Source organism: Aspergillus caelatus (assembly GCF_009193585.1).
Source record: "Aspergillus caelatus strain CBS 763.97 unplaced genomic scaffold BDV27scaffold_370, whole genome shotgun sequence".
Lineage (NCBI taxonomy): Eukaryota > Fungi > Ascomycota > Eurotiomycetes > Eurotiales > Aspergillaceae > Aspergillus > Aspergillus caelatus.
Window position 1 is genome coordinate 1 of NW_022475633.1, and position 27376 is coordinate 27376.

The following is a 27376-nucleotide window of genomic DNA, read 5'->3' on the forward strand; positions in this document are numbered from 1 at the left end:
AAAAAAAAAAAAAAAAAAAGAAAAAATAAGAAAAAAGCCATAACATACTCCGTAAGCAAGTAGATTAAATCAGTCCATCTGTACTCGGTACCACATCGTATACACACGCACTTTCCCATCGGGGGCACACATCTTTTTTTCCTTCGGAATTACAAGTTAGTGTTTTTCAAAAAGGTTCTGGAGCTTTCTTCTTTATTATTATTTATTTTATTTTTTATAATTTACACTTCTTCGTTGCCTTTCGCTTATGCTTTTCCGTTCGAGTGGTGTGACTCATTCGCTCCGCTCTATTAGTCATTTTCACCTTGATCCTTGTCATCATTATTCATCTTGATCTCTTTCGTTCCTGAACGTTCCCTCGAGGACTTGGTACTCCAAGGCAGTTCCTGCTTGGCGACAACCCTTGGACATCACTGACAGACAGAAGGGAATTACTAGTACTTATTGTGCCTGGTACAGAGCTGGACAAAGCACGCCACGATCAACTAGTGAAAAATGAAGCCATAGTTGTGATGGGCTTATACATAGGAAACATGCATACATACATCACAGAAATTGTCCGTGCTGTTAGTGACTCCAAGACCCACTATCTCGACTAATTAAAGGGTATGGGCTTGGCGATAATGAACGGTCTAGCGTGGTGACGGGAATTCTAACTGTTTATATCCTCTTAGCGAAATCATAAGACCACGGTTTTTGAAAGCTTTATCCTTCATAATTGCTATCATCCTTGGGTACAGTCATAGCAGCTCGTGAAGTCTTGTCGGTGATATCTTACATAATCGGGAGTGATGAGTTAACTAGCCCTGTTAACTACGTACTAGGATGACCTTAAATTGGAAATCCGAAGACCATCCCTTTTAGGTTATTGGAGCTGGACGGGCGCTACCTGCCCTGTAACCTGTAAAAACCGTCAACCCTAACCGTATCCAGTACCCGAATGCCTGGCCGTCCGTTCCAAGGAAGGCCGATTTCTTAAGTCAACAAAAACGCATGATGTATCGATTCCTGCCTACTTAATTCCTTGCATCTTATCTGTACCGGAGTAAGACACAGGGACCTCACTCCGCAGATAGTATTGACATATTGTGTACGAACGTATTTCAGCCCCATGACGTATCCCCCCCCAGAAAAGTACGTAGGGTGGGCTGACATCTCCCAAAAAGGATTTAATTATGTACATAAAAAGTTAAACGGCACAATGACTAGTAAATCTGTCACAAGCCGTCTTCGATCTGATCCGTGACAATCCCGGACGGAACGAACTCCCTTCTCCAGTATCCTCCCATCGTCGTAGAGTTTTTACTCTTCCTAGTAATTGCATCGGAAATCCGGCACCTGATGCTCGTCGTGTTGTGACTCGTGAGGGCCAATCTCCGAGATCGTCAGTGCTTCCCCACCAATCAGAGTGGTCAATTCATTCCCCTACGGCTGGATAACCGGCCCTTCCACGGATCGCTGTTTACCTAATGTGTACTAATATTCAGGTGCGTGCTTTGCGGACTAGGAGAGACGCTAACTAGGGCAGTTTTCCTATGTAAGTGGGGTTTTTATGGGTCATTTGGTGGATGGGATCTAGAAGATTTTGAAGTGGAATCGAGCGTTCGTTTTTTGAATGCATGTGCTGTTTACTAATTACTAGTCTCGAGAAGAAGTTCGCCATTTAGAGACTAGGACGGGACGTGCTTTCATTTTCGAATTGTAGTTAGACTCCCATGTGGCATCGTGGGATTCTACAAAGCGCGTCATTCTTTTCCATACAGCAGGGATCTGTTCTAACTGCAACCTTTATTGATATTACTAGTATAGTAACGCTGACCTGATGATTGAAGGATAAACCCAAGTCTCGAAGCTATCACAAGTGGCTCGGAATGCTGGAACATAACGTGTGACATCTATACAGGCTTCTTGTATTACTGACATATAGCAGTGGTATCATTTCGTCCTTTTATGTCTATGAGGACCGTGTAGCATGTCTCGTCGCACAAGTGGCGTCTTGCCTAAGTGTGACTGCGGCATTCCTCGAGAAAGTGAAGAATCTGGTCAAACCCCTCGGGCTCTTTGACCCAATGGCCGTCACCCTCTGCCCCATTGAACTCATGCCACTGAACAGGGATTTGCATCTGCTGTAAGACTCGAGCTGCTTGTCGACCCAGGTCCACGGGCACCCACGCGTCGTCGCTTCCGTGGCTCAAAAATACAGGCGTTAATAAGATTGAAGCGTCGATGGTTTCAATTGTCTGCGATATCTTGGAACCGGAGATGGTATTGAGAAAGAAACCAGATACCGAACGTTGTGTCAGTTGTTTGCTGGAAGGGTCGACAACATGGCTTTCCTGTGATCCTTGAACCAGATCTTCCACCTGCCGTGCAAATGGTAGCCAGCCGCAAAACCCTACAAAGCCACCAAGTGGCTGATGGATCTGGTTGGTGGCACAGAACAATGTCCATATGGCGGTTGCCATCCCCTGACTGATACCTCCAAGGTAAACATGGCTGGTATTCCCACCGAGGATTCCTATTTCGTGGTTCAGGATGCCCAAGATGTGGGTGACCGACTCCCTCAAACCGGCAATCTGCAAATCCTGTCGTTCATGGATGTCATCCAAGGAGTATGCATCAAACCAGGCACACATTTCTTCCTGGAATCTGTCACTCCAACGATCGCGAGAAGTGGGAAATACCCAACGCCAGCTCGGGAGGCACGAGGCCAAATTGTGGCCCTTGGAGGTCATGGAGGAGAAGAGCTCCTCGGCGAATTCAGGTCCATTACTCCCGCGGCCATGAAGCAAGATGACTGTGTGCGTATGCAAACTTTGCGGTAAGTAAATGTGAGGCTCAGGAAATCCCATTGTTTTTATATGTAAAGCGAGGACCTGTCAATCCCTTGTTTCGATTAGTTTTGGCTGTTTTTAGTACGGTCACCTGATCTGATACACATGTAACCTCTTGAAGTATATAAGATTCTTCCCCTTGCTGCTCTCAACTGTCCCTCCTCAATCCAGAGTTCTACCTCCTATGTGCTGCTCATTGTTGACTGCATATTGTGATACTGCTACTCATGGGTGGTACCAAAGATATTTGTCTAGGTGATGATTATGCTGGGTAATCATGTAGTATAAGACCGTGTACCTATACACTACTTGTTATAGCCCCACCTAGTCTAATTTCTAGTTCTTTTGGGCCGATCTTCACCTATCTCCACTATTCTTTCTACTGGCTACTGCTAGCCACTGCTGTACCCATAGTACTCTCCATTATTCTTTAGGACTCACCATTATTCTCTGCTTTAGACAATAGTAAAATATACCCACTGCAGCATGTTAATGATCTGACAGAACGATTGGGGCAATACCAATCAATACCCCGTGACTACAAGTCCATACCATTCGATAAACGCCTCGTTTTTAACTGCAGACCGCCGTTCCGTTTAGAGCGCAGCCAGAATCTCGGACAAATGGCCAGTCAAACGTTATGAGATGATGCAGTCAACGTCGTACTCTATCTACGACGAAACATATCAATCGGACCTTGAGTTTATGAACTCAAAATGTGATCTTTCCGCACCGACCGATATCCCTCCACCCATCGAGGAACCGGCGAACCCATATGCCAATAATCTTACTTTCTGTGCCTCCGACACAACTTACACCACTGTTTCCGGGGATACATGGGATAACATCGCTCTGAAACACAGCGTCTCATCTGCCGCTCTATTTATCGGCAATCCTAATTTGTTCAATTGCAAAGATATCCCCGCCGGTATAGAACTTTGCCTCCCTTTCACTTGCAAGCCTACGTACACACTCAAGGACAGCGATACGTGTGTTTCCATTGAAAAGTCCCTTGGATTGGGTTATGCCGCGGGCTACAATGTCCGCAAATATAACCCATGGCTCACACATGACTGTTCCAATCTTTAGTGAGGCGAGTAATGAAGTATACGGGAAAATCCTCTGTGGGGCACCTCAGGGTGGTACATCAACTGGCACCGCACCCCCCACAGGTGTGACTTCTTTGCCGCAGGAAGGAGGTGATACCGAGTCTCCGCCTCCAACCAACGCCACTGTTCCGGAAGGAACAACCTTGAGATGTGCAAGATGGCACGTTGTGGCAGACCAGGAGGCTAAAGAAACATGCACAAAGATCTGCGTTAAGAGTCTGTTGACTGGGAACTGTTTTTGAAGGCCAATCCATCCTTGGCAACAGGTGTCTGCGACGAGAAGCTCGTGGTTGGAAATGCTTACTGTGTTGGAACTATCGCGGGGTTTGACAACGATTATAGCAACAGCAGTGATGATGAGACATCGTAGTGGTACTACATAGTTGCCGTAGGTTACCCCACCTGTAGGTTCAATGCCTAAGCCCCTGGCACTCTTATTAAAAAGCATAGAATCCCAGCTACACCAAACCAGCAGACCTTTGTCTCCTTGTACAATGTCGGACCAAACCAGACCATCGTCACCTGATTCGTACAATGGATTCTTTCACCACAAGTCCTGGTCTGAACCATGGAGTTCATCCGACTTTTCGCCAGACCAAGGGCAAGTGAAATTCTATAATCGTCTTGAAAATCAACCATGGTGGGGCAAGTCTCTCTCAGGGCGTTTCTTCAAGTAGTCCTTCCACTGGTGCCAAGGTTGGCCGTGGGGTTATTTCATCTACTGGACAACATACGGTTCCGACGAAGACTGGAACCAGGCCCTTGCCAAACTCCATCGCTATATTCACTGCACTATAAGATATGATGATAATCCTGAGCCAGCCGAGATCGTCTGGGAGGGTTGTAAAAACGTCATTGTTGATGATAGAGAATTGTTAGAAGGGGCTTCGCCTGTCAAAAGTCTGGCAACTGTTCCAAGACTGGCTAAAACGACATCCAAATGGTGGCACACCACGGTCAACCTTTTGCTTAATGATCGATGACCATGCCCTTCAATCAATTCTGGCGAGTCCAGAGCCCTCCCTTGAAACTGGAAATTGGATTACTGAAAAAATCGGATAAGTTATCTTGATTCATCGCAATTTTCCTGATAAAGGGTATAGGCACGAGCCTTATAATGTAAGTTGGGTCCGTTTGACGATTGGTGGGATTTGGCCGTTTTCGTATTCGTTTGATACGGTGGAGTTTGGGGAACAAGATCCGGGTATTGGGAGGCCTGGTTTGATTCCATATTATGATGGTTATTGGACTTGGGTGGAGGATGTGAATGGGCAGAAGGTGACGGATGTTGATTCTTGAGGTGATGAGGATGAGGATGAGGACGATGATGACCTGGAAAGCGGTTACGGTGTTCATGATAGTTATGAGTATCTAAGGGAGGGTGGGTATATTTGAATCTGAACCTATTCAATATGCCCGTTCCCTCTGGCAATTGCTGCATGGCACCGCTCCTCTTATCTTTGTCTTGCCATTGCAAAAGTTGCAATTTAACAATAACTCCTGTATCCACTCCACATATTCTTACCACCCTTGATGTAAATTCAGCGAAAGTCGCTCCTAAAAATTCACTTACTACCTCACGTTCTTCATCATGAATACGTATGGTACTGATGCCTTCATATAGGTACTGTAAGTCAAGCTTAACAATAGCTGAAGCTATTGGACCGGGTCACCATGTTTAACCAACTGGTAAGTTTCTCATCAAAACAGCCTCATCTTATTCCAGTTAAGAGTCTGACCCCAATAAATGTGCTTTCGCGACACCAGTGAATAACTCAGACCCTCCTTGTCATATTTTCGATTAGCTTGTTTTCTCATTTGCGTTGACTTTTCCTTTCCTTTAGTAAGATTAAGATTAATGCTTAGTATCTACTAATTCAGCCATACCATCTACTCAACATCAAATCCACTACATGTTCTTTTGGTCATGTAGTACAGCGATATTAGAGGCAGCTAGGTCACCAATCGTCAAAGCCATCACTAGGTGTAACTGTATCCAGTGCTTCCACGTATTCCCAATACTTTGGATACCAGCCACGCATCTTCCAGTCAAGGATCGCTGTGATTCTCACCTGGCAGATCTCGCATAGTTAATAAAGTAAAGTACATACATAGTAGAAAGCGCAGAAGGAGAAACATTACGCCCGCCGATCCCCAGACACCCGATAAATACATGCACTAAACCCAACACAGTAAAGACTGGACCATCACATGACCATAATATCCTAACCCGCAGCCCATCCCAACAAAGTTTAGCGCCGCTCAAGCGAGCTGGTCCGAATCGGGAACAGAGAAAGCACACAACGGATTTTCCAACCCTAACATTCGTTCTCCCGTTCAACCACAACCGCCCAGCGACGACAAACCGCCTGCCCAAACACCGTCAACCCGCCAGGTTTTCCTCGCCGTCGAATCAATTCAAGATGACTCACGAGTCCGTGTGGTACAGCCGTCCTCGCACGTAAGGACTCCCCGTATTCTCCGTGAATTTTGACGATAAAAGAAACGTTTTGGCTAATGGTGGTTCTTTTTGCGATATAGTTACGGCAAGGGCTCCCGTGGATGGTATGTGAAGGCTTGAAACCGCTCCCCTCCCTCTAGACGACGATGAGAACTTCGGGTTCTATAGTGTTGGTTGAAATGGGTGATGGGACAGTTTGGGACTGATTGTGGTTTTTACGATTTAGCCGCGTTTGCACCCACCGCGCTGGTCTTATCCGCAAGTACGGTGTATGTGGAATATATCGAATCTCCGAAAGAAGTGTGTTGAGATGTATGAAACTGATATGGGGTTATAGATGAACATCTGCCGTCAGTGCTTCCGTGAGAAGTCTCAGGACATCGGTTTCTACAAGGTTCGTGACATGGCCTTCGCGATTGAATATTATACCACCCACAACCCAGCAACTACGACGAAAGAAAAGATACTTCGAAAAAAGAAGAAAAAAGGAACACGTTGAGCTGGGGAGTGCAGGTGGAGAAAGCCAGAACCCTATCACTAACACACATGTTTTACCAAACTACAGTACCGTTAAATCAAATATCAACTGGAAATTCCTGGTCACGAAATTCGTTACGTCCTCGGCGCTCGGTAACAACCTTGGGAAATAGCGGAAAGGACACCGATTCGATTCGCTTGGGATTCCGACGGGGAAACAGATGTGGAATAATAAAAGTTGTTGGAGGAAAATCATGCACGGATGCCGGTGTTGACAATTATTTTAAGAGGTGTCATGTCGAACCCCTTTTTCTTTTCTCCCAATTCATACATGAATTGAAACGAGGAACTTTTCTGGAATTCATTATCTGGGCTCTCTTGATCTCTTTCTTCCTCCACAACTCCAGACGCGCTGGTCGATGACTGAAAGATTTAATGAGCATATGCTGTTCGCACTGCGATGTTGGTTTGTAGTGCCCGTAATGATCTCGGTAGGACTTTGTGTGCTATCATGATCGGTTTTAAGTTATGAAAACACCGGTGTCCCTTGCTATACCGAGCGGTGATAGATTACTGGACCGTCGGCACTCAGATTGAATTGCTTTAATGATCGGACGTCATGATATGCCTTGAATAGCTTGGATGTCGCCTATACATGTAGAAGAAAGTGTCTGGTGGTGAACCCTTGGGTGAAATATGTAATTTGTCAACATGTATAGACACTAACGAGTACTAGTACTAAAGCAGTTGAGTGTTAAGCGCTATGTCTCTTCAAGACAAATGACTCTTGTCATGCAACGGCTTAGTTTTCTATAGGTCGATGTTACTACAGTGACCTAAGTGATACAGATGTATATTGCAAACAATGATATAAACCCATGCCCATAGACTCCTAGCCGCTAAAGAAGCATGCAATGAGCAATCAATCCACATTACAATGTGGTGAATCTAGGCTCTCCTACTGCGGCGGAGCACCGGCCAAGGACCGAAGATTGTAAAAGAGAAGATATGCATCGGCACTGAGGACATCGGCCTCTGTCACAGATGTGACTTGGTCATCGTTGAAGAGTATCCACTGTTCATGTTAGCGATGGCCCACACTTCACAGTTATTTGTTCACGCATGGTGACAAGTCATGGTAGATGGAAAACAAACCTCATCACCCTGCCGGCAGTAGACGTAGTAATGTCCTGCGTCCAGCTTTCCTTTGTGAACCACGGCAGATGAGAGGTCATAGATATACCTCGATTTATCCACGCGGGAGTTGGGGTTGGTCGTGTACGGGAGCATGTTGATAGACAGTGGGAAGTCTATGCGGCCTTCTAGCTTCTCGGAGACCGAGAATGTATGTTCATAGCGCTCCAATAAAATCAGTTAAGAGTCTGGTGAGAAGCTCGATGTAGCGACTTACCTTTAGTTGCATGCATAGAATTGCCGGCAATTTCTTAATACGTAGTTGCTTCGTGGCCTTTTGAGCGCTTCCCCCGCAACCGCTGCAGTTGTAAACGCCTGCCATAAGCTTTTCAGGGGATGTGAAGCTTTCCAAACATCCGCTCAGCGTGGGCGTGGACGAAGGCCCAGCACCACCCATGGCGCGCTTCTTCGCCTGCACCTGGACATCCAAACTTAGATCCACCATGGGATCGTCCGTACGAGTGATATTTCCACACTTGTCACATGTTACACTACTTCGGAGCTTGCCGTAAAATGTCCTGTGGAAAAAGCAAGGGCAGCCTTTTTCGTGATTCTCGTGGTGTCCGTCAGTGCTAGAGTGTAGTTTGTCGACAAGAAACTGGTAATATTCATGGGCATCTTGTTGCTGATATCCCGCTAAGGCCTGCCAGAGTCGATTAGTTGATATTCATGTAGCATTTAAAGGGACGATGACGTACAGAGCTTGCACGCCACGAGGCCAAAAGGAGGTTCAGGGCTGCAAACCCTTCTGCCTTATCACTGCTATTGAAGTCCGCAAATGCTTCTGCAACAGCGCATGCTATACAATCAGAATTAGTGCAGTCGTGGGATTGATGCCCGCTTCCTAGAAAGTAAGTGTTGAGGATCGGGTCATGAAGGAGTGTCTGGAGAATGACATTCAAATAGCATGTTTGTCCAAGGTTGAACAGCCCCCTGACACCTTGCTTTGCACAAGAGCGCTTGTTTGCATTGCTCCTGACGTATAGCTCGTCCGTCGAGCTTTCGCTAAATCGACGTTTTTGAGCAACTAGATAGGATTTAGCTATGGGTGAGATCTCAAGGGCAGGATGGTATGCATACGTTTTAGCGTGCTTTCTGGCGTTGATGATCTCAGTCTTTCCAGGCCGTAATCATAAACGAAGTCTCCACACCCCTGGCAGAATAGCGTGCGACTTCTTGATTCCATGTCTGAGGTAACGGTCAGCCAATGGCTCTGGTCACAAGTTTGACCTACTCACAGAATTGATGGCCAGTCCTTTCTGTATGGGCCTTTCGGTCACCATTCATGAATGGGTCGGAGCAGGTCAGGCACATGTACTTTGGTTTTAGAAAGCTGGTTGTGCGTAGGCCTTTCTGTGTAGTAGCCGATTCCCCAGATTTGGAGCGAGGAGCTAAAGCATTATGTGTCTTGATGAATGATGCTTTAAACTGGTCACCCGCACCTCCGTCCTGGGAAAGTTGCGCCGTAAGATGCTCTTCCAGACAAGTTAGCATTAAAGACAAGTTCTAGGCGCTTCCAGGGTGAGCGCATACCGCAACCAAACTCCGCCTCGGAGAGGAGAGACACACAAGCTACGCTAGCCATTGCGAAGTGGGATTAAGGGGATTATATGTTGTACCAGGAGTATTAAAAGAGCTGTGCGGCCAAGGATAAGCCCGCGACACCGAAGAACGATTGTAGATATATCACAGTGGGTGCCAAGGGATCCTTCGCATAGATGGAAGAGAGAGTGACGTTGGGTTCACCTGCAGACACAATGGAAATCCATGGATTGAAACGCCGTCAAGTACCTTGGCTGTATCACATCAGCATCATGGTTCTTGGAGGCCTGCTCCCAACAAAGAAAGACCTTGAACTGCCGCGATTAGAGAATGTCTGGGTTGGATGTGGTGACCGCAAATGGTCTGCGCGGCCACTTTCTGTGTTCCGCCGTCGGCTCCGTCCCGAACGCTACCCCAGATAAGTAAGGTCCCTTAACTCCGTAACACCGGGTTTCTGTCTCTTAGGCTGATCAAGAGGCCCCGAACAAAAGATATATTATATATATCTGATATGAATCAGCCTGAGTACGAGTCTAGGGAATAGTTGCGCTGAGATCTTGGAATGGCGATTGGCACTGGCGACTAAAGCAGAGGCCATGACAGATTGAAAGATCTTTTTTTTGCCGCAAGGGTTACGACTTCCGAGCGATAAGAAACCGGGATTGCATTTGATCCGAGAAATACGGTACGTATTGATATGATAGTTCTCAACATGTGGTCCCTATCACCGTCACCTTAAAAAAAGAACATAGAAACTACTGATTTACGATCGTCTGTGATTTTATCCCTAATGTAGAAGCGGCCAGAGACCCGATAGTCATTCCGGCAAGAACTCCTAGTCTGGTTCACGTTGATATATGAATACCTAGACTCGAATGTACTGAATTTAGACGGCAGTACTAGGTACAAAGGACCTGCTGAAATCCGGATGTTGCTCGAGGTTCTCAGTCCTTACACGAAGGAATCCTCGTAGGGCCAAATAGTTCGGCCGCTCGGAAATCAAGGCATGGTGGCCAGAATAGAATGTCTTCCATGGGGAAGTCCCGATTAGACTCTCTAGCATAGATCAACCACTCCCCTAACCCATCGCGCTGCTTAAGTTTTGATAGGTTTTCACCATGGAATGCCGATGGTATGCCGGTTAGCGATAGATATCCTTTGTACGAGCAAAGGAATCGACAGGCCATGTTCGTGCAAATACGAGTCGGTCCATTGAGAAGGATCATGAAATTTTCATCATGATATTCACCGCAGCCCTCTGCCCCTTGGCAGCGCGCTTGGACGAGCTCGACTAGTGCCTCTAGTTGTATAACGACCACGAGTGCTAGACCCTCTCGTGGTCCCCCGCGACGAAGTAGGAGTTTTGCGTACCGGTTTGGGGGAAATTGTACTTGAAGGATTTTCAACGAAAGTGGTGTCAGTAGTCCTGAAATTTAACATTATGGTCAGCAAAACCCATCAAATATAGTATGTAGTCATGAGAAACAATCAATGACCCACATGAACGTCGTTTCGCCTTCATTAGTCGGTCGACTTTGCTCCACTTCAGCTTCTTGGAGAGTGTTAGTGCCATACATTTCCATCAGATGTAGTGCGACATTGATACCTTTCTGAGCCTCCGCTTGTTTGGCTCTTTTGAATGATTCGGCGATCGGAGCCTGCGCCCGTCAATTAGTATGGTAAGATGTTTGGTATCGCGTAGCCATACCTCTGGAAAATCTACACAAAAGGCGTTCATGTTTAAGCCGTAGAGAAAACTAGCAAAGCTCTCGCTAAAGCGCGTAAGACTCTCGTGCATCAACTGGAGGTGCATAAAATTGGCCTCAAGATCGGCCATGGAGTCTGCGAGCTCTGCAAACTGTGGTTCGAGGGCATTGATCGCAGGTTGGGTGTAGCCTGCATTGCTGATGCTTCCTCCATAGCCATGTGCCTCACGTAATGAAGACCGAGAGCTGGGTCGTAGAGGGGTCGTGGGCCTGGATGAAGGTCTTGGACGCGAAGACGATCGGGCAAAAGCAGTAGAGTCCATGGCCGTGAGAGAAAAAATTCCGAGGTACAATGGGGAAGTGACGCAAGATGTGGTAGGACGAATTGGGTAAGGAGTGCGAACGTGCCTCAAATCTGGAAATCTGGGGGAAAATGTGACCAATTAATATTGTGGCACCGATAATTGGAAGGAGTGTGGATGTTAGATTGGATTTTGTTTTGTTGACGCCGTCTGTTGATCCCCCGCTTTTGCGCTGGAGCCGAATGACCGACGGCAGTTGCCTCAGGCGGCCAGGCCCTAAATTTAGTGGCTGGCCGGTGGCTCAGGGGGGAAGACCCTCAGGCGACCCTTTCTTTAGTCTCTCTCCGAACTCCCTTTTGCCTCCTCTTTTTTTTTTTTATTTTGTGGATTCCCCGCATACCCCCGGTTCAATCAAACTTTTCAGGGGTTGGATCTTCGTCTGTCTCACTTGAAATAACGCAAGAGGGGAACGCCAGAAGTCGTCGTTATTCCTGTCATTTGCTCATAGCACATGCATACTGGTTGGTTCTTGCGCCGCCGTCTCTTACTTTCCTCGGCCAGATCCGTCCAATCTGTCTCATCTTTCTCTGCCAGTGCACAGATCTTCCCGAAACACCTGGGTACAAGTTCGTGCTTTTTAATTGCGTCGAATCCACCCAAACACCCCTTCTCCACTTTACCTGTATCACCTCCTAACGGGCCGAGGAAGGCTTCATCTTTTTGGGCGATCACATTCACATTAGCTATTGTCTGTGGAGCGACCTGGCTGCAGGATAAATACCGTCATCCCGGAAACGAATCCCACCTCATTTCGGACACTCCGGAATTTGATCAAGACAAACCTCCCTTTCTCGGTGTAATAGATACCCTCAAAACAATGCCTATCCAAGCTGCCCCCGGAACCGTGGGCAACCTGACCCCAGAGCAGGAAGTCAAACTTCAGGAGTTTTGGGTTCTGCTGCTGAAGGTATGCGGCGTTAACGTGGAAGAGATTGAATCGAATGGCGATGTCGCCACGCCCCCAAGCCCGTCGTCCCAGAAGAAAGCGCCACCAAAGCGGAGGTTCACCTTCTTTGGTGGAAAGAGCAATGACGAGGAGGAGGACACCACAACAAATGGTGTTACAAATAGCATTGCTTCCATCAACATTACCGATGGAGATGACAAATATGGACAGTCCAAGGAATTCCAGCAAGCAATTACCGACATGAAGCCTGAGGAGATCCGGGTTACACTGTGGAACATGGTTAAGCAAGATAACCCCGACTCCTTGCTCCTGCGCTTCCTTCGGGCGCGCAAGTGGGATATCAAGAAAGCGCTCATCATGTTGGTCTCCACAATCAGATGGAGATTGCAGGATGTGAAAGTCGACGATGATATTGTTAAGAATGGCGAGCTGGCTGCCCTAGAGCAGTCGAAGAGCTCGGACCCTGAAGAGAAGAGGAAGGGCGAAGAGTTCCTGAAGCAGATGCGCATGGGTAAGGGTTATATCCACGGTGTTGACAAAGATGGACGGCCTATTTGCGTTATCAGGGTGCGCTTGCACAAGCCGGCTGATCAGAGCACGGATACTCTGGATCGGTTTACGGTATACACCATTGAATCTGCCCGGATGATGCTCTCGCCTCCAGTTGAAACAGCTGTAAGTTTCCTATTACTGCATGAGCCGAATACAAGCATCTAACATGCGGTAGTGTGTGGTCTTCGACATGACCAACTTCTCTTTAGCAAACATGGTATTTATACCTTTTCTGGTCAACACACGAACATTTTCTAATATTTACTAGGACTATCATCCAGTTAAATTCATGATCAAGTGCTTCGAGGCTAATTATCCCGAATGCCTGGGAGTTGTGCTTATCCACAAAGCCCCTTGGATCTTCTCCGGTACGTATCCTCATCTGCGTAATCAACGAGCAACAATCTAACATATGCCGTATAGGAATTTGGAATATCATTAAGGGCTGGCTTGATCCCGTGGTTGCATCCAAGATTAACTTTACCAAGAATGTCTCAGACCTTGAGAAATTCATCCCCAGGGATCGCATTTATAAGGAGCTTGAGGGCGACGAGGACTGGGAATACAGCTATGTAGAGCCCAAGGCTGATGAAAATAAGACGATGGAAGATACGGCCAAGCGAGATGAGTTGGTCAAGGAAAGGCAACAACTTGCTCAAGACCTCCAGGATGCCACGATCGAGTGGATCACGGTCAGCAGGAAGAAGGACCAGGAAGCCATTAAGGCAGCGGTGGAGAAGAGACAGGCGCTCATTGAGCGATTGAGGGTTCAATATTGGCAGCTCGACCCGTACATTCGCGCTACCTCGCTATACGACAGACTGAACATTCTTCAGGGCGGTGGAAAGATTGATTTCTATCCGGCTGAGGCCAAAGTGAACGGAACTGCTACGAATGGAACTGCCACGAACGGTGTCACGAACGGCACATCCAACTAGATCGGGGTTTCCAGGTGTTTGGAGTTCATTGATAGAACGACATCTAGGTATTCAGATCATACATGTATCTTGTATATAATGGAATTTTGATTATACAATAACCGTCTGTCGGAATCAGTAGATATTTTCTTCGTTCTAGTATACAATATGGCAATGTAGCTGACCCGATGGACCGTTTGTGTCAACTATACCTATGCTCTATATGCAGCCCAAGACTGAAGCTGCAGATATCTTCGGAGAAACTGCCGCATGAAGCAATGATCTTACATCTTACCAAAATTGAGACAAGCTCATGACACTATTTTTAGACGAAGTATTACCTGCTAATAAAGGAGCATCTCAATGAAACCGTCCATTTATCAGATGAAATCGAATCCGAACCTAAGGGTTGCCCGCTCCAGAACGAAAGAACCCGCTTAGCTGCCACAGCTCAAAGAACAACATTTTTGCTCTCCTTTCTGCACGGGTTACACCAGACTAAGTCAGCCGTAGCTTACACGAAAATTTAATGTAATCTTTTATTGACCAAGGATATATATCAGATGCGGTGTCACCTGGAGATACGTGATACAAATCCCACCCGACGCTTTCAAATCAGGTTTAGTGACACGGTACGGATTATACATAGTCATTGTGGCATCTAAATCTTGGACTTGAGTTCCTCGTGGAGAGCCTTGAGCTTGTCCATGTCAGTCTCCTGAGCGGGCCAGCCGACACCGAGACCCTCCTTCTCATTAGGCTTGGGGATCTGCAACGAATTAAGTTAGCATCGATTCCATAAAATAGATACCGGAGCGGAGGGCCGTTTCAGAACCAAAACTCAGAAAAGTGGTTCCTGTCATCCCAGAAAAAAGAGCCAAGCTAACGTACCATATGGAAATGAACCTAATAACGAGTCAGTCAAGTATCCACAAAATCAGCAACATTTAGCCCCATCAGAGGAGAAGGAAGGGTTTGAACATACATGTGGAACGACCTGGTGGGCGATCGAGCCGTTGTTCTGGAGGACGTTGAAGTCCTTTGCGTCAGCAGCTTGTGCGAGCTTCTTTGCGACGGGCTGTTCGATACAAATCATGCGTGGTTAGCTCGTTCAGCTTGTGAGAGGTCAAAAGCTGCGGGGAAGATTGGGTCCTCGTGCAATGGCTTTCTCGCAAGGTCCTCAGGTGCTGAGACCTTATTTAAGGCAAGCCCGGTCCGGGGTGGGTGGTTACATACCAAGACCTCGTTGAGGTACTCGTCGGGGATATCGGTGAGTTTCTCGCCGTGGAACTTGGGGATCACGAGCTGTTATTCGTTTATTAGCGTTGCTGTTTGTTTAATTAGGAGGAATACATGTGATCTGAAGGTGGTTGTTGCGTAAAAGGTGAGTATCTTCCCCTCGATAGAGGGGTGCTGGGAATTGGGATTGCCGTGCGGGGATAAAATAGCAGACAACAGTCAAGGGAGTGAACACTTACCGCATGGCCACGGCTCAGAGGCTGGATATCGAGGAAAGCAAAGACCTTGTCGCTCTCGAAGAGCTTGAAGGAAGGGATATCACCTGTTTTGGTTCGTGTGCATGTTAGAGACGTCCCGTCATTATTGCTTGAGGAGCTTCACCCATGACGAAGCTGGGGCAAAACAACTGCTATAGGATGTAGAAAGTCTAAAATGGCATTGGATAATCATTACCCTTGATGATCTTGCAGAAGATACAGGCGGCAGAAGACATGTTGGTATAGTAGTGTTTTGTATTATGTTATGAGGTATATAGTAAGGGTACACTGAGAAATCGAAATCGAAATTGAAGAAAAGTGTATGCTTGCTGATGCGGGGTTGTTATTTGGAGGCGGAACGCAACGGGGGAATATTCCCGTATGGTAGGAAAGAATGGAATGAAAAACAAAAAACGAGAGGTTCGGTAGCAGTGGAGGGTTTCGAACCAACGCGGTCTTGGCATTTTAAAAGGCAGATAAATATCACTATAAAAGTAAGACAGATGAGGAGTGGGACAAGCTAGTTCAGAACCCATTTCTTGCCTTTTACCAGAGATGGCCGTGGTTTGCCCACAATACTCCTCTATTGAATCTTTGGACCTTTCCATCGACACAGTTGTCGATTTTTATTGTTTTATTTTTTTGCCGTCAAAATAATTATAGCCTTCTTCTTTACAAACTTTCTTTTCCTAGCTCATATAAGGCGGTAATGGGTCGGGTCTCAACCTTGGTGCGTGGATCATGTCTACCAAAACTCGTGTGCATAAGAGACATGACATAATCTTCCACGTGCTGGGTTTGTCGACTGCATACCAAGTCCCTGTATATCTATCTGAAGACCACTTCTTATCTGCGTTATAAAGTCTCAAATCTTTAGTCGACACTAACCCTGTGATAGGCCATATGAGCTTTGGACTATGTTGGAGTAAGGGCATCTATGAGCGGACAATTGTCCGCTCCCAGTCTGCCATCTAGGTATACGTGCAAGGGTCACGCTTTGGCGCTCTACCCCAACAGCCGAATTGGAGAAGCAACAAAAGCCCGATCCCTGCAGGCTATCATAAATAACAATTTGAACTTAATTGGCCTCCAATTTGATGAGATCGCCGAAGTAAGATTAACCCCGCAAAGCTATCTTATCACGTCTCCCCAAAGTTGCCTTATCTGCCCATCTCCAACAGTCGACATTTGCATCTCTGCCCACCCCTCTTTGTGTATATATCAAAGGGCAACATGGCGTCTTTCATATTTTCCAAGTCCGCTACGGTATCGCTTAAGAGATTACCGGCCAAGTCGAGAGTATTGCCGTTCACAAGAACAGTACTGACCCAACCACGCCGGGCCTTCTCCGTTTCCCTAAAACAAGCCATGTTGACGACAGAGCTGTCCGAGGCGGAGGTTTCGGCGCTTAGAGCTAACAAGGAACGCCTTGCGAAAGACCTTCATCGCAGTTGTCAATGGGGGTTTGGTATACGTTGGGGACAGTAAGTATCATCAGCTTCTGGCGTTTTAAGTTACATTGGCATCGAAAAGGTTCCTTTACGAACCATTAGACATAGTCAAAAGATAATTGAACCCTGTTGCTCCCTTTCAATCCCGCATTCGTATCCCCACGTCGTCATAAGCATATCTCTGGTTTCAGTACGCTGACTCCTAACCTAGTGGACCGACGGACACAGGAATGCAGCGCCTGACGCTGTCTGAAGAAGACAAATCCGTGCGGGACTGGTTCATTGAAACAACCAAAGCATTAAAATGCGAAATCACGATTGATGAAATGGGCAATATCTTCGCTGTGCGTCCCGGCCGGACAAAGGACGTGCCCCCGACATTCATTGGCAGCCATTTGGACACGCAGCCAACAGGCGGTCGTTACGATGGGATTCTGGGTGTTCTCTCAGGTATTGAAGCTTTGAAAGTCATCGATGAGATGGGCCTGGAGACAGAAGGAGGTGTGGGCGTTGTAAACTGGACGAAGTAAGAGATCCCCGGGTCAAACCGAAACAATTCCAAGCGCTTACGTTAATGCCCCAATAGCGAAGAGGGGGCTCGTTTCCCCATCAGTATGGTCTCTTCTGGGGTATGGGCAGGTTCTATACCTCTTTCACGGGCACATGGGCTCATAGAGGTGCCAACGGTGGCCTCGCTCCCCACTGCATCTTCTGCCCCAGAGTCGTTGAAATCGGCGCTAGAAAAGATCGGCTATTTAGGAGATGTTCCCTGTTCATATAAAGCGACCCCTATGGCAGCCCATTTCGAGCTTCATATTGAACAGGGGCCTCATCTGATTTCGGCAGGTCAACGCGTTGGTGTTGTTACTGCCGTCCAGGCCTACCGCTGGTATCGAGTCAATGTGACGGGTAGAGACACCCATACTGGCACCACGGCTTTTCAACATCGCGCAGATGCGCTGTACGCCTTCGCTCAAATGATGGTGCGTGCCCGGGAAGTTGCTTCTTCCCACGGTTGTTTAGCCAGTGTTGGCATCGTCGAGGCAAAACCTGGTAGTGTCAATACCGTGCCCGGCCTTGTCAGCTTCTCCCTCGATATTCGCGGTCCTGAAACCGAATTGGTTGAAACTGTTGAGGAGAAATTGAGAAAGGAGTTCGATGCCATTGCCGCGGAAGAAGGCAAAGGCATTGGTAAGCCTTGTCGGGTCGAATGGACTGTAGAATTCGATTCTCCAGCGGTCAAGTTCCACCCGGATTGTATCGATTGCGTGCAGCAATCTGCAGAAGCTGTTGTCGCCGATGCGCCAGAGCCCAAATCCCTTGTGAGGACGATTATGAGCGGTGCGGGACATGATAGTGTCTTCACTTCGAAGAGGGTGCCCACCAGTATGATATTCGTGCCATGTAAGGATGGACTGAGCCATCATCCGGAAGAATTTTGCTCTGCAGACGACTGTGTCACAGGTGCATCTGTCATTTTGCAAGCGGTGGTCCGGTATGACCGGAAGAGATTCTCGTCGTAGATAAGACCTCTTTGCTCTTTCACGTGAAGACTACCGATCGTAATGCTTTCTTTACATGGTCTTAACATATTTGCAAGAATATGCCGTGAGCCAGGGCTGAAGCGTGAGCTGTTTTATGTATGTCATTACACTCTATGATTTCAACGTACTACGCGAAATGAAATGAAATGTTGACTCATTAAAATCATGACATTGATTCTAGCTATGCCGTTACATCGATACAGCACCAATGCATAATTTTTTTTTTTTCAGGATGGGCGCAGCAGCCTTTTCGCACTTATTCCAAAGTCTACTCAAGCCACTCACGCTACCATCCAAACCCTAGGAGGACCGGAAGACATCCCTTAAGAAGAGGGAGCACCACGGCCACGGCCGAATCCACCACGGAAGTTAGGGGCGAACTCGCCGGGAGCACCACCCTCCTTCTCCTGGTCGCGGCGGCGGTAGCCACCCTCACGGGTAGGACGGGGACGGCGCTCACGCTCCTCACCACCCATCATACCGCGAGGGGGGGCGTGGGAACGCTGCTGCTTGATGTGGGTGGCAGGGACAACCTCAGCGGGGAGGTGGAGCCACTCACGGAGGTAGTCAAGACCCTAGAAAGCAACAAGTTAGACAACCCTTCCTCATTGTCCACGGTAGCAATTGAACAGGCGCAAACATACCTCGGGGGTGAGGGTGTAGTAGTAGTACTGCCAGGAGAACTGGGTCTTGACATAGCCGCGGGAGTTGAGGGACTGGAGGGCCTTGATCACGTAGAGGTTCTTGGTGTCAATGTCGGCATGCTTGGACTCGAAGTCCTTCTTGGCCACGAGCACACCCTCTGTTCAGGGAATCAGTCAGCGACAGTGGTCTTCAAAGAGCGAGGTGGATTGGACCGGCCAATGCGACAGGGGACTGGAGGCGTCGTTCACATACCGCGGAAGAGGTACTCGTGGATCTTCTTGCGGTCGTCCTTAGGGATAAGCCTGAAGAGTTATTAGCTTTGCATTGCTTATCAGTTATGAACATTGACCTGTAAACTTACATTGTTGCGAGTTCCTGGCGCTCTTCGGGGAATCGCTCTAACAACGCGAAGAGGGTGGTGGTTGGTTTAAATGATGGATGGGATCGAGTGGAGCGACTGGCGGTTAAGTTGAAAGTGCGTGATTCCTCTTTCGGAAGCGCAAGCTAGGGTTGACACCCTAATCAGCATGGCTTAGTCACATCCGCCATTATCGCCATGTGATCGACGAGTGAGAGTTTCACTGCCTGAGGCGTCGACGCAATCTTCCTCCGTCCCCCGAAGGTTCCTTATCAACTCCACCTCATTTGTCGCCTCCCATCACTTTCAAGATACATTACAGCAGACCGCAGTCGCGACTTTGCGACCTTATTCTACCTTGATACCCACAACAAATTATTTAGCGGTCGGAACACTTAAACCTCGCAAAGATGGCTCCGCAAAACGTGAACGTCCTCCTTTCAACATTCCCCGGTCTCTCTCTACCCTCGACCCTCTCATTCTCCCTCCCATCGACCTCGTCCATCTCAGATCTCACCGAGAAGGTTTCCTCATATATTCCGTCATCTGTACCCCTCCAGTCACTCATCTTGACCACGACAAACAATAAACAAATACTACCTTCGACAGACCTTTCAATCTCACATCTCATTGCTGCTAATGGCGAACTCACTGCGACATCAAACCTCCTTCCCCTCCGCCTTTCGGTGCCCCTATGCGGAGGAAAGGGTGGTTTTGGTTCCCAGCTTCGTGCAGCTGGTGGGCGCATGTCAAGCAAGAGAAAGCGCAACCAGGGCGACGATAACGGCTCCAGTCGCAATCTCGATGGTCGCCGTATCCGTACCGTCAATGAAGCCAAAGCGCTCGCCGAGTATCTCGCAGTCAAGCCGGAGATGGACCGTAAGGAGAAGGAGGAGCGCCGACGGAGGTGGCAGGCCGTTGTGGAGGCTGCAGAGAAACGCGAGGAGGAACTGAAGAATGGCGGCGGCAAGCAGAAGATTGACGGTCAGTGGATGGAAGATAAAGAGGAGATGAACGAGAAGGCTAGGGAGGCTGTTCTTGCGGCGATGAAGGATGGCATGTGGACGGACAATCTTCATGATGCTATACGTGATAATATCTTGGGCGGGTCTAGTACGAGTGCTAGCGAGGGAAGTGGACAGGATTCTGCTTCTGCTTCGGATGAAGAGAGTGAAGACGAGCAGGAGATGAAGGATGCGCCGGGCCCGTCAGAACCGGCTCCCAAGTCTGCAGCCCCGCGGAAGTTCATTGGATTTGATGATGACGACGAGTTTATGAGCGATTCTGAGGAAGAGGGAGACGGCCAATATGATGAGACTGAAGGGAAAGGCAAGGCGAAGGCTTAAATAGGCAGGATATTCATCTCTTTAAGTTTTTCTTTTTCTTGTTGCAGCGTCTAAAAGCCTAAGGGTGTTTCAAGGATATGGATAGTTTGTTACTTGTAAATAATTCAAATACAACTGCGGTGATATTTTCTTCAATCGTAACATTCATTTCTATAGAATTTTATGTTATTGTTCGTAGAATTTCCATGGTTTGCCACGGGACTTGTTACGGAAATCGGAACGGGTGACCGCCGCTATCAACGCTATCAGCTCAAGCTTTAATCTCTGTCGCATATCACCTCCGACCCTCCTAACGTGGAAAATTCTTACCGTCATGTCGCTATATCTCGGGCGCATAATTCAAAGAGCACCTCGATTAAAATATATCTTTTCCCGCTCTCCGCGCCAGTTATACCGGCTCACCGGAGCGCGGTCCTCACGGAGCTTCTTTCTGCGGCCAGAGGTGCTGCCCGTTCGAAATGCAAACGGTCTAATCAACGAACCGCAGCGACGCCTTCTATCTTCGTGTCCTCCATTACGTGCGAAATCTTCAGAGCTTACTGACCGCGTTCTACCAGTCTGCTGTCCGGGATGTGGTGCATACGCGCAAACCGTCGAGCCCGGCGAAGCAGGATATTATAGCAAAACCAGGAAGCAAACACGGAAGCTCTTGTCTGAGACAGAACAAGCAGCTGGTGTGCAGGATGGAGAAACCGGGAAGGTGGCGGATCTGAAAACAGAAGGAGAAAAGGCCGCGGGCACAATTCAGCAATTGATCAAGGAGTCGGAGGAAGAAACGGCCGCTCCTAAACCTGTCCGTAGGTGGTGTTTATTCTGTTCCCTTAGGGAATGATACTAACAATACTGCTAGATGGCGCTTTACTTGAGAATGCTACAGCCACTGCTAAAGAGTACATTGAGAAGTCTCGACCCCCTGTGCAGGTTTGCGATAGATGCCACGATCTCATACACCATAACAAAGCGGTTCCTGCAATCTCACCCACGATATACTCCATTGGGGCATACCTGGACGAGTCACCATACAAATATAACCGGATCTACCACGTAATTGACGCCGCAGATTTCCCCATGTCTCTTGTCGACAATATATACGAGGCACTTTCCATCGAAGAACAGCGGTCGCGCAACCGGCGAGCTGCCACCGAGAAATATCGAGGAGGCAAGAAACTGCCTACTATCAGCTTCATCATAACGCGCTCCGATCTTTTAGCTCCTACCAAGGAACAAGTGGACTCGAAGATGGAATATGTTCGCTCGATCCTCCGAGAGATACTTGCTAAGTCGACGGAGGATTTCCGTCTGGGCAATGTGCATATGATAAGCGCTCACCGAGGCTGGTGGACCAAAAAAGTCAAGGAGGAAATCAAGAACCACGGGGGTGGTATCTGGGTAGTAGGCAAGGCCAATGTCGGGAAGAGTAGTTTCATTGAAGCTTGCTTTCCCAAAGATTCTAAGAACCTGGAGAAAATTGCTGAACTGGTTGAGCGTCGCCAAGCAGAGTCGGATATCAGCCCACGCGATACCACTGCGCTTGACTCCAACAGCCTTCTACCACCTGCCCCCCAGGAAGACCTTTATCCTATACTGCCGGTTGTTTCGTCGCTGCCAGGGACTACTGTTTCGCCGATTCGCATACCCTTCGGCCGTGGTACAGGGGAAATGATCGATTTGCCCGGGATGGACCGGGGCGACCTAGCAGACTACGTCCGTGACGAATACAAACGAGATATGATCATGACTAAACGGAGAAAACCAGAACGGTATACTATAAAGGCAGGCCAATCGCTGCTTCTAGGTGGAGGCCTTGTACGAATCACGTCGGTGAACCCTGACGATGCTCTAATGGCAGCCTGCTTTATCCCGATCGAGGCCCATGTCACCAAAACCGAAAAGGCTGTTGAAATGCAGGCCGAGCAGCGTCCTTATCCTGGAGAGAATATCATGATTGAAGGTATCGGCAACCGAATCACTTCCGCTGGAGTCTTTGACCTTAAGTGGGACGTGACCCACTCGCACTTACCAACGACGATCGCAAAGGCAGTAGAAGATAAGGGGATAAAGCCCCCTCCCCTGCCATACAAAGTGATGTCGGCAGATATACTCATTGAGGGATGTGGTTGGGTCGAACTCACGGCTCAGATCCGTGCCAAACCCACCGACGCCGAGTCTGCCAGGCCGTTACCGCAGATTGAGATATTCACTCCGAACGGACGACATGTTGGAGTGCGACGTCCCATTGAATGCTGGAAGTACATTGCAGAGAAACAGGCTGTGGAGAAACGTAAGAAGGGGGCACGAGGGCGACAAAGCATCGGGCAGAAGAAGCGTGCCCATCATACATCTAAAGTCTGATCAGCCGTACAGCAATGTTTACGGCTGTTCTGGGGTCACTGTTATAGTTTCTTTCCAGATTCCTTTCAAAATCTGTACAGCATATAGCATAGCGATTGGTGTTTTGACCGGGCATTCATGGTGGGGAAAAGATCCACCACTGTACTATTATTTCTGATTATAGATATAGATGTCTCCTATTCAAATGATTCATATTATACTTGGACAATTTTCCGTAATCCAATATTCTTATTTAATTCATTACCAATAACATATAAACTCCCTTGTCAAGTGACAGTGATCCCATCCCTTGTAAACAATAGCACAAACTGGTGCTGGTCATAAAGCATTCACATCAAGCCTGCGTAGGTATCGCCCTCTGCTACTTCTTCCTGATCTTCCTTGATGTCATCCTTGATTTTGTCGAATTCACTCTCCTTTTTGGGGGACTCATGGTCCTGAGACTCATGCTGGTCCTGGTGCTGTTCCTGGTCTTCGTGACGTCCCGGGTGGAGTATCCGATCGAAGAAGCTCTCGTGGTGGTGGTGCTGCTGTGGATGCGATTCTGCGGGCCATCAGTTTGGCAGAAAGTCAGGCTTGGCAAGGCTTAACTGACCTTCAGACATGGTGGATTCTGATATGTCAAACAATATGGTAAGGGTTAAATATATCTTTGTTCCTTTCAAGAATACTTCGAAGTATGTATAGAACTTGCTCTTCGGGTGTTCAAGGCGGTGTTTACAATAGAGTACAACCAGAGCCACAGGACACTTATATGCTTATAAAAGCGACCGTCATAACTTATAGAAGCATTTACAATCGGTATGGAAGTGCAGGACGTCATTTACCAGAGACGCCAAGTGACATGAAATTGATTGGGTCAGTAGTACTACTGCATCCGGTAAGGTCGGACCCTCCCAACTGCATCTCCATCTCAACCACAATTAATCAACATGACAGAACTAAAAAAGCTTCCAATGAGACACGCAGGATTAGGAATGCTGCTCAGTAGTGAGGGGCTTCTCTGATTGCAACACGAAGAAGCCCCAGTCTAGAATGTGTGCATGCCTGTGCGCATCACTCATTTTCCCAGCAGCAACCCGCAGTTAGGGTTTCGCGTGGGTACTCGACCGAACTCAGAGCTTCGAATGACGGCACCACCCCCATCTTCAACCGGACTTCGCAGATATATCACCAATTAACGCCAATGGGATGCTCGGGAGTGGAATCAACATCCTGCTGTGGTGGTACTCAGAATCGAGACTACTGCAGATGTCTCTGCATGGACAACGCAGAAACTTACGCATATTACTCAATGTCATTGGTAGAGCCTTCAATGGACGAACCGAAACAGGAACAACTACCATATCGCGTAGTTGATCATGGCATGTTGCGGAGGTTTCCAGGCTATATAGCTCTGTCTACCCCTCCCTCCTGGCTATTGTAGAAGGATAAATCCATTCTACTTTACTACTGTACTTGGGCACATTGATTGCAAATACCAACATCAATATGGCTGAACGCTACTATACTCTGGCAGAAGGTGATGCTCCAATTATATATCTAGATCTAGATAGGACTTGGATCCACTAACTGAAGCAGGCTGCCCTTTTGCTAGCAACAGCACCACCGTTCAGCTGCGGAACAACTCTGGTGGCGGGCTTTCTTTGCTCCAAGATACGCAACTCATTGAGACTCTCGCCCATTTCTCTCGTGAGAGAATCCCTGAGCGGTAAGAATCCCTTCGATTCATGCATAGCAAATATTATCTTTCTCGTATAGCTACTAACGTGTTGTTAGTGTGGTCCATGCCAAAGCGGTGGGGTAAGTGATACAACTATATATATTGCACACCAACATGAACAGTCCAAGCTTATATACCGAAAAAACAGCGCATATGGAGAGTTCGAAGCCACTAGCGATTGTTCCGATATTACTTCTGCTAGCTTCTTGAGCAAGGCTGGCAAGAAGTCTCCCGTTCTTCTTCGAGTATCTACAGTTGGACCTGAAGCCGGTTCGGCCGACACTACTCGCGATGTTCATGGATGGGCCATGAAGACGTACACGGATGAGGGTAACTTGGACTGGGTTTTCAACAACACGGTCTGTATTCTTCAATTATAGAGTATAACATAACTAATTGGTTGCAGCCGGTCTTCTTCGTTCGCGATCCGATTAAGTTCCCTTCCCTGAACCGTTCGCATAAGAGACACCCTACGACTCATCTTCCTGATGCAAACATGGTGAGTAGCCCACGTGGTGGCCTTTTTGTTAGTGGTGATTTAAATACAGTCCTGATATTGACTGCTTTATAGTTCTGGGAGTAAGTACAATTGTTTCAGCACACATCAACTCGTGTTATTAATACTCTTAGCTTCCACGTCGGTAACCCCGAAGGTATCCATGAACTTCTTCACCTCTTCAGTGACCGTGGAACACCAAAGTCTATCCGCCATATGAATGCCTACAGTGGACATACCTACAAGTTCACTAAAGAGGTAATATAATAATGCTCTCTGCATCTTACTAGATGACCGACGTAGCTAACACGCAAGTCAACAGGACGGATCATTCAAATATATCAAGATCCACATCAAGAGCGCCCAGGGTGTCAAGAACATGACCGCCGAGGAATCTGTCAAGATTGCAGGCGAAGACCCCGATTACCTCATTCGGGATATGTACGAGGCCATCGAAAAGGGTGATTACCCCGTGTGGAACGTCTACGTCCAAGTTATGGACCCGGCCGACGCGGAGAAATACCGTTGGAACATCTTCGACATGACCAAAGTTTGGTCTCACAAAGACTACCCGCTGAGACAAATCGGAAAGTTGACCATGAACCGCAATGTATGTCTCAACAGTGCCGCCCAGCTTAGGCAATGATTTAAGTACACGATGCTAATTCCTTCTATGTATAGCCCAGGAACTACTTCGCCGATATTGAGCAGGCGGCCTTCTCCCCATCCACAATGGTGCCCGGTATTGCACCATCCGCTGATCCAAGTAGGTTATCTCTTCACTAAAACATGTCCCTCTTAACTAACCTTTATATCAGTGCTCCAAGCCCGTATGTTCGCTTACCCCGATGCGGCCCGGTACCGTCTTGGAGTCAACTACCAGCAGCTCCCGACCAACGCAGCCAAGGCACCTGTCTACTGCCCTTACCAGAGAGATGGCGCCATGCGGTTCGACGACAACTACGGCGGCGACCCCAACTACGTTGGCTCGTCCCTTCAGCCCACCAAGTTCTACCAAGAGGTGAAGAACTCGGGAGCCGCCCGGCTGAGCGGACTGACCGAACACGAGAAATGGGTGGGAGAAGTGACCAACTTCCAGACCCATATTACGGATGATGACTTCGTCCAACCCGCCGCTCTCTGGGAAGTCATCGGCAGGGATCCCGGCCACCAGGACAGAACGATTGCGAACCTTGCGGGCCATATCAAGGGTGTCCGCTCTCCTCAGCTGCGCAATGCGGTCTATGGTATGTGGACATCTATCCTATATATAGCTGTTTCTTTTACTGACATTTGTGTAGCACTCTTCGCAAAGGTTAATGCAGACCTCGGCGAGCGTCTTAAGAAGGCAACCGAGGCCGCGGTGTCTGCTTAAATTGCAGTACCATTATGACTGTGGTAAGGGATAATTACCAAAAATAAGAATCCCAATCGTACTTATGACGAGAGTGATGTGTCTCTAAACCCCGTTCTTCTCTTTGGGCGCTACAGATTTGATGAGTATGTTTATCTAAATGAGTCAAAATTAATGATAAATTGAACGTACCTGCAATCTTTGGATAGAAACCTTATAAGCGTTGCCTGCACTCCTGTGGTCCATACAGTACCCCCCCCTTAGTCTTGAGCATCTAGAGTGAGACAGCACCCAGATTGATCTAATTCATTGGTCCTAGTTTACTACCAAGCGCCGGCTGCTCACTTGCTCAATTCGCCTATGACCCTGTCAAGTCATTTGATTAGTCCGAGTAGTTTTTAAGAGCGTAGAATGTCTTATCATTCGGTTGCCACCAGGAAAGATATACTGATGATAATCAGACTGTCATGCTTTATGTCATATCTACGTGGAACACTGATGTTTATCAAGAATAAGAAGTGCCGTTAGATTTGGAACCTACGCAACAAGC

At 47.8% G+C, this 27376-nt stretch overlaps 13 protein-coding genes across 13 annotated transcripts; 7 read left to right on the plus strand and 6 right to left on the minus strand.

The window, feature by feature from the left end:
* Nucleotides 1-1274: 1274 nt before the first annotated feature.
* BDV27DRAFT_138273 (alpha/beta hydrolase) lies at nt 1275-3188 on the minus strand. Its single transcript, XM_032069191.1, has one exon. It carries the CDS (start codon nt 2850-2852, stop codon nt 2001-2003), a length of 852 nt encoding a protein of 283 aa, XP_031921138.1. The 5' UTR covers nt 2853-3188; the 3' UTR covers nt 1275-2000.
* A 294-nt stretch (nt 3189-3482) lies between these two features.
* On the plus strand, nt 3483-3923 carry BDV27DRAFT_163928 (putative 1,3-beta glucanase; the record flags this gene model as incomplete). Its single annotated transcript, XM_032073618.1, has 1 exon — nt 3483-3923. The coding sequence occupies one exon, from the start codon at nt 3483-3485 to the stop codon at nt 3921-3923; it is 441 nt and encodes a 146-aa protein (XP_031921139.1).
* Nucleotides 3924-4437: 514 nt separating this feature from the next.
* BDV27DRAFT_150775 (uncharacterized protein) lies at nt 4438-5338 on the plus strand (the record flags this gene model as incomplete). The annotated part of the gene is made up of 4 exons (XM_032071277.1): nt 4438-4606; nt 4640-4843; nt 5007-5230; nt 5264-5338. The coding sequence occupies 4 exons, from the start codon at nt 4438-4440 to the stop codon at nt 5336-5338; spliced, it is 672 nt and encodes a 223-aa protein (XP_031921140.1).
* A 2233-nt stretch (nt 5339-7571) lies between these two features.
* BDV27DRAFT_74884 (putative ubiquitin C-terminal hydrolase Ubp8) lies at nt 7572-10184 on the minus strand. The gene is made up of 7 exons (XM_032077477.1): nt 9609-10184; nt 9314-9550; nt 9156-9263; nt 8774-9102; nt 8293-8718; nt 8037-8240; nt 7572-7956 (listed from the first exon to the last, which is right to left on the minus strand). Exons 1-7 carry the CDS (start codon nt 9658-9660, stop codon nt 7840-7842), a joined length of 1473 nt encoding a protein of 490 aa, XP_031921141.1. The 5' UTR covers nt 9661-10184; the 3' UTR covers nt 7572-7839.
* A 678-nt stretch (nt 10185-10862) lies between these two features.
* Nucleotides 10863-11646, minus strand: BDV27DRAFT_163930 (DASH complex subunit DAM1; the record flags this gene model as incomplete). The annotated part of the gene is made up of 3 exons (XM_032073619.1): nt 10863-11043; nt 11118-11275; nt 11326-11646. The coding sequence occupies 3 exons, from the start codon at nt 11644-11646 to the stop codon at nt 10863-10865; spliced, it is 660 nt and encodes a 219-aa protein (XP_031921142.1).
* An 856-nt stretch (nt 11647-12502) lies between these two features.
* On the plus strand, nt 12503-14082 carry BDV27DRAFT_163931 (CRAL-TRIO domain-containing protein; the record flags this gene model as incomplete). Its single annotated transcript, XM_032073620.1, has 4 exons — nt 12503-13267; nt 13320-13361; nt 13413-13512; nt 13568-14082. 4 exons carry the CDS (start codon nt 12503-12505, stop codon nt 14080-14082), a joined length of 1422 nt encoding a protein of 473 aa, XP_031921143.1.
* A 415-nt stretch (nt 14083-14497) lies between these two features.
* Nucleotides 14498-15927, minus strand: BDV27DRAFT_138281 (HIT family protein). The gene is made up of 6 exons (XM_032069192.1): nt 15754-15927; nt 15540-15622; nt 15298-15366; nt 15047-15139; nt 14953-14967; nt 14498-14830 (listed from the first exon to the last, which is right to left on the minus strand). Exons 1-6 carry the CDS (start codon nt 15791-15793, stop codon nt 14723-14725), a joined length of 408 nt encoding a protein of 135 aa, XP_031921144.1. The 5' UTR covers nt 15794-15927; the 3' UTR covers nt 14498-14722.
* Nucleotides 15928-16737: 810 nt separating this feature from the next.
* BDV27DRAFT_138283 (M20 family metallo-hydrolase) lies at nt 16738-18721 on the plus strand. The gene is made up of 3 exons (XM_032069193.1): nt 16738-17041; nt 17220-17534; nt 17595-18721. The coding sequence occupies exons 1-3, from the start codon at nt 16791-16793 to the stop codon at nt 18529-18531; spliced, it is 1503 nt and encodes a 500-aa protein (XP_031921145.1). The 5' UTR covers nt 16738-16790; the 3' UTR covers nt 18532-18721.
* Nucleotides 18702-19660, minus strand: BDV27DRAFT_138284 (40S ribosomal protein eS10). The gene is made up of 4 exons (XM_032069194.1): nt 19559-19660; nt 19450-19499; nt 19197-19354; nt 18702-19127 (listed from the first exon to the last, which is right to left on the minus strand). Coding segments are annotated over exons 1-4 (462 nt in total). The 5' UTR covers nt 19561-19660; the 3' UTR covers nt 18702-18875.
* On the plus strand, nt 19661-21036 carry BDV27DRAFT_138287 (telomere maintenance SDE2 family protein). The gene has a single exon (XM_032069195.1). The coding sequence runs from the start codon at nt 19966-19968 to the stop codon at nt 20899-20901; it is 936 nt and encodes a 311-aa protein (XP_031921147.1). The 5' UTR covers nt 19661-19965; the 3' UTR covers nt 20902-21036.
* Nucleotides 21037-21209: 173 nt separating this feature from the next.
* Nucleotides 21210-23362, plus strand: BDV27DRAFT_138288 (uncharacterized protein). Its single transcript, XM_032069196.1, has 2 exons — nt 21210-21698; nt 21752-23362. Exons 1-2 carry the CDS (start codon nt 21215-21217, stop codon nt 23251-23253), a joined length of 1986 nt encoding a protein of 661 aa, XP_031921148.1. The 5' UTR covers nt 21210-21214; the 3' UTR covers nt 23254-23362.
* A 100-nt stretch (nt 23363-23462) lies between these two features.
* On the minus strand, nt 23463-24047 carry BDV27DRAFT_138290 (uncharacterized protein; the record flags this gene model as incomplete). The annotated part of the gene is made up of 2 exons (XM_032069197.1): nt 23849-24047; nt 23463-23797 (listed from the first exon to the last, which is right to left on the minus strand). Coding segments are annotated over exons 1-2 (220 nt in total), but the record flags the coding sequence as incomplete, so codon positions are not given.
* Nucleotides 24048-24642: 595 nt separating this feature from the next.
* BDV27DRAFT_138291 (catalase) lies at nt 24643-26997 on the plus strand. The gene is made up of 11 exons (XM_032069198.1): nt 24643-24775; nt 24835-24964; nt 25033-25056; nt 25125-25335; nt 25383-25475; nt 25548-25555; nt 25607-25730; nt 25795-26082; nt 26154-26238; nt 26291-26719; nt 26774-26997. The coding sequence occupies exons 1-11, from the start codon at nt 24745-24747 to the stop codon at nt 26845-26847; spliced, it is 1497 nt and encodes a 498-aa protein (XP_031921150.1). The 5' UTR covers nt 24643-24744; the 3' UTR covers nt 26848-26997.
* The last annotated feature ends 379 nt before the right edge of the window (nt 26998-27376 follow it).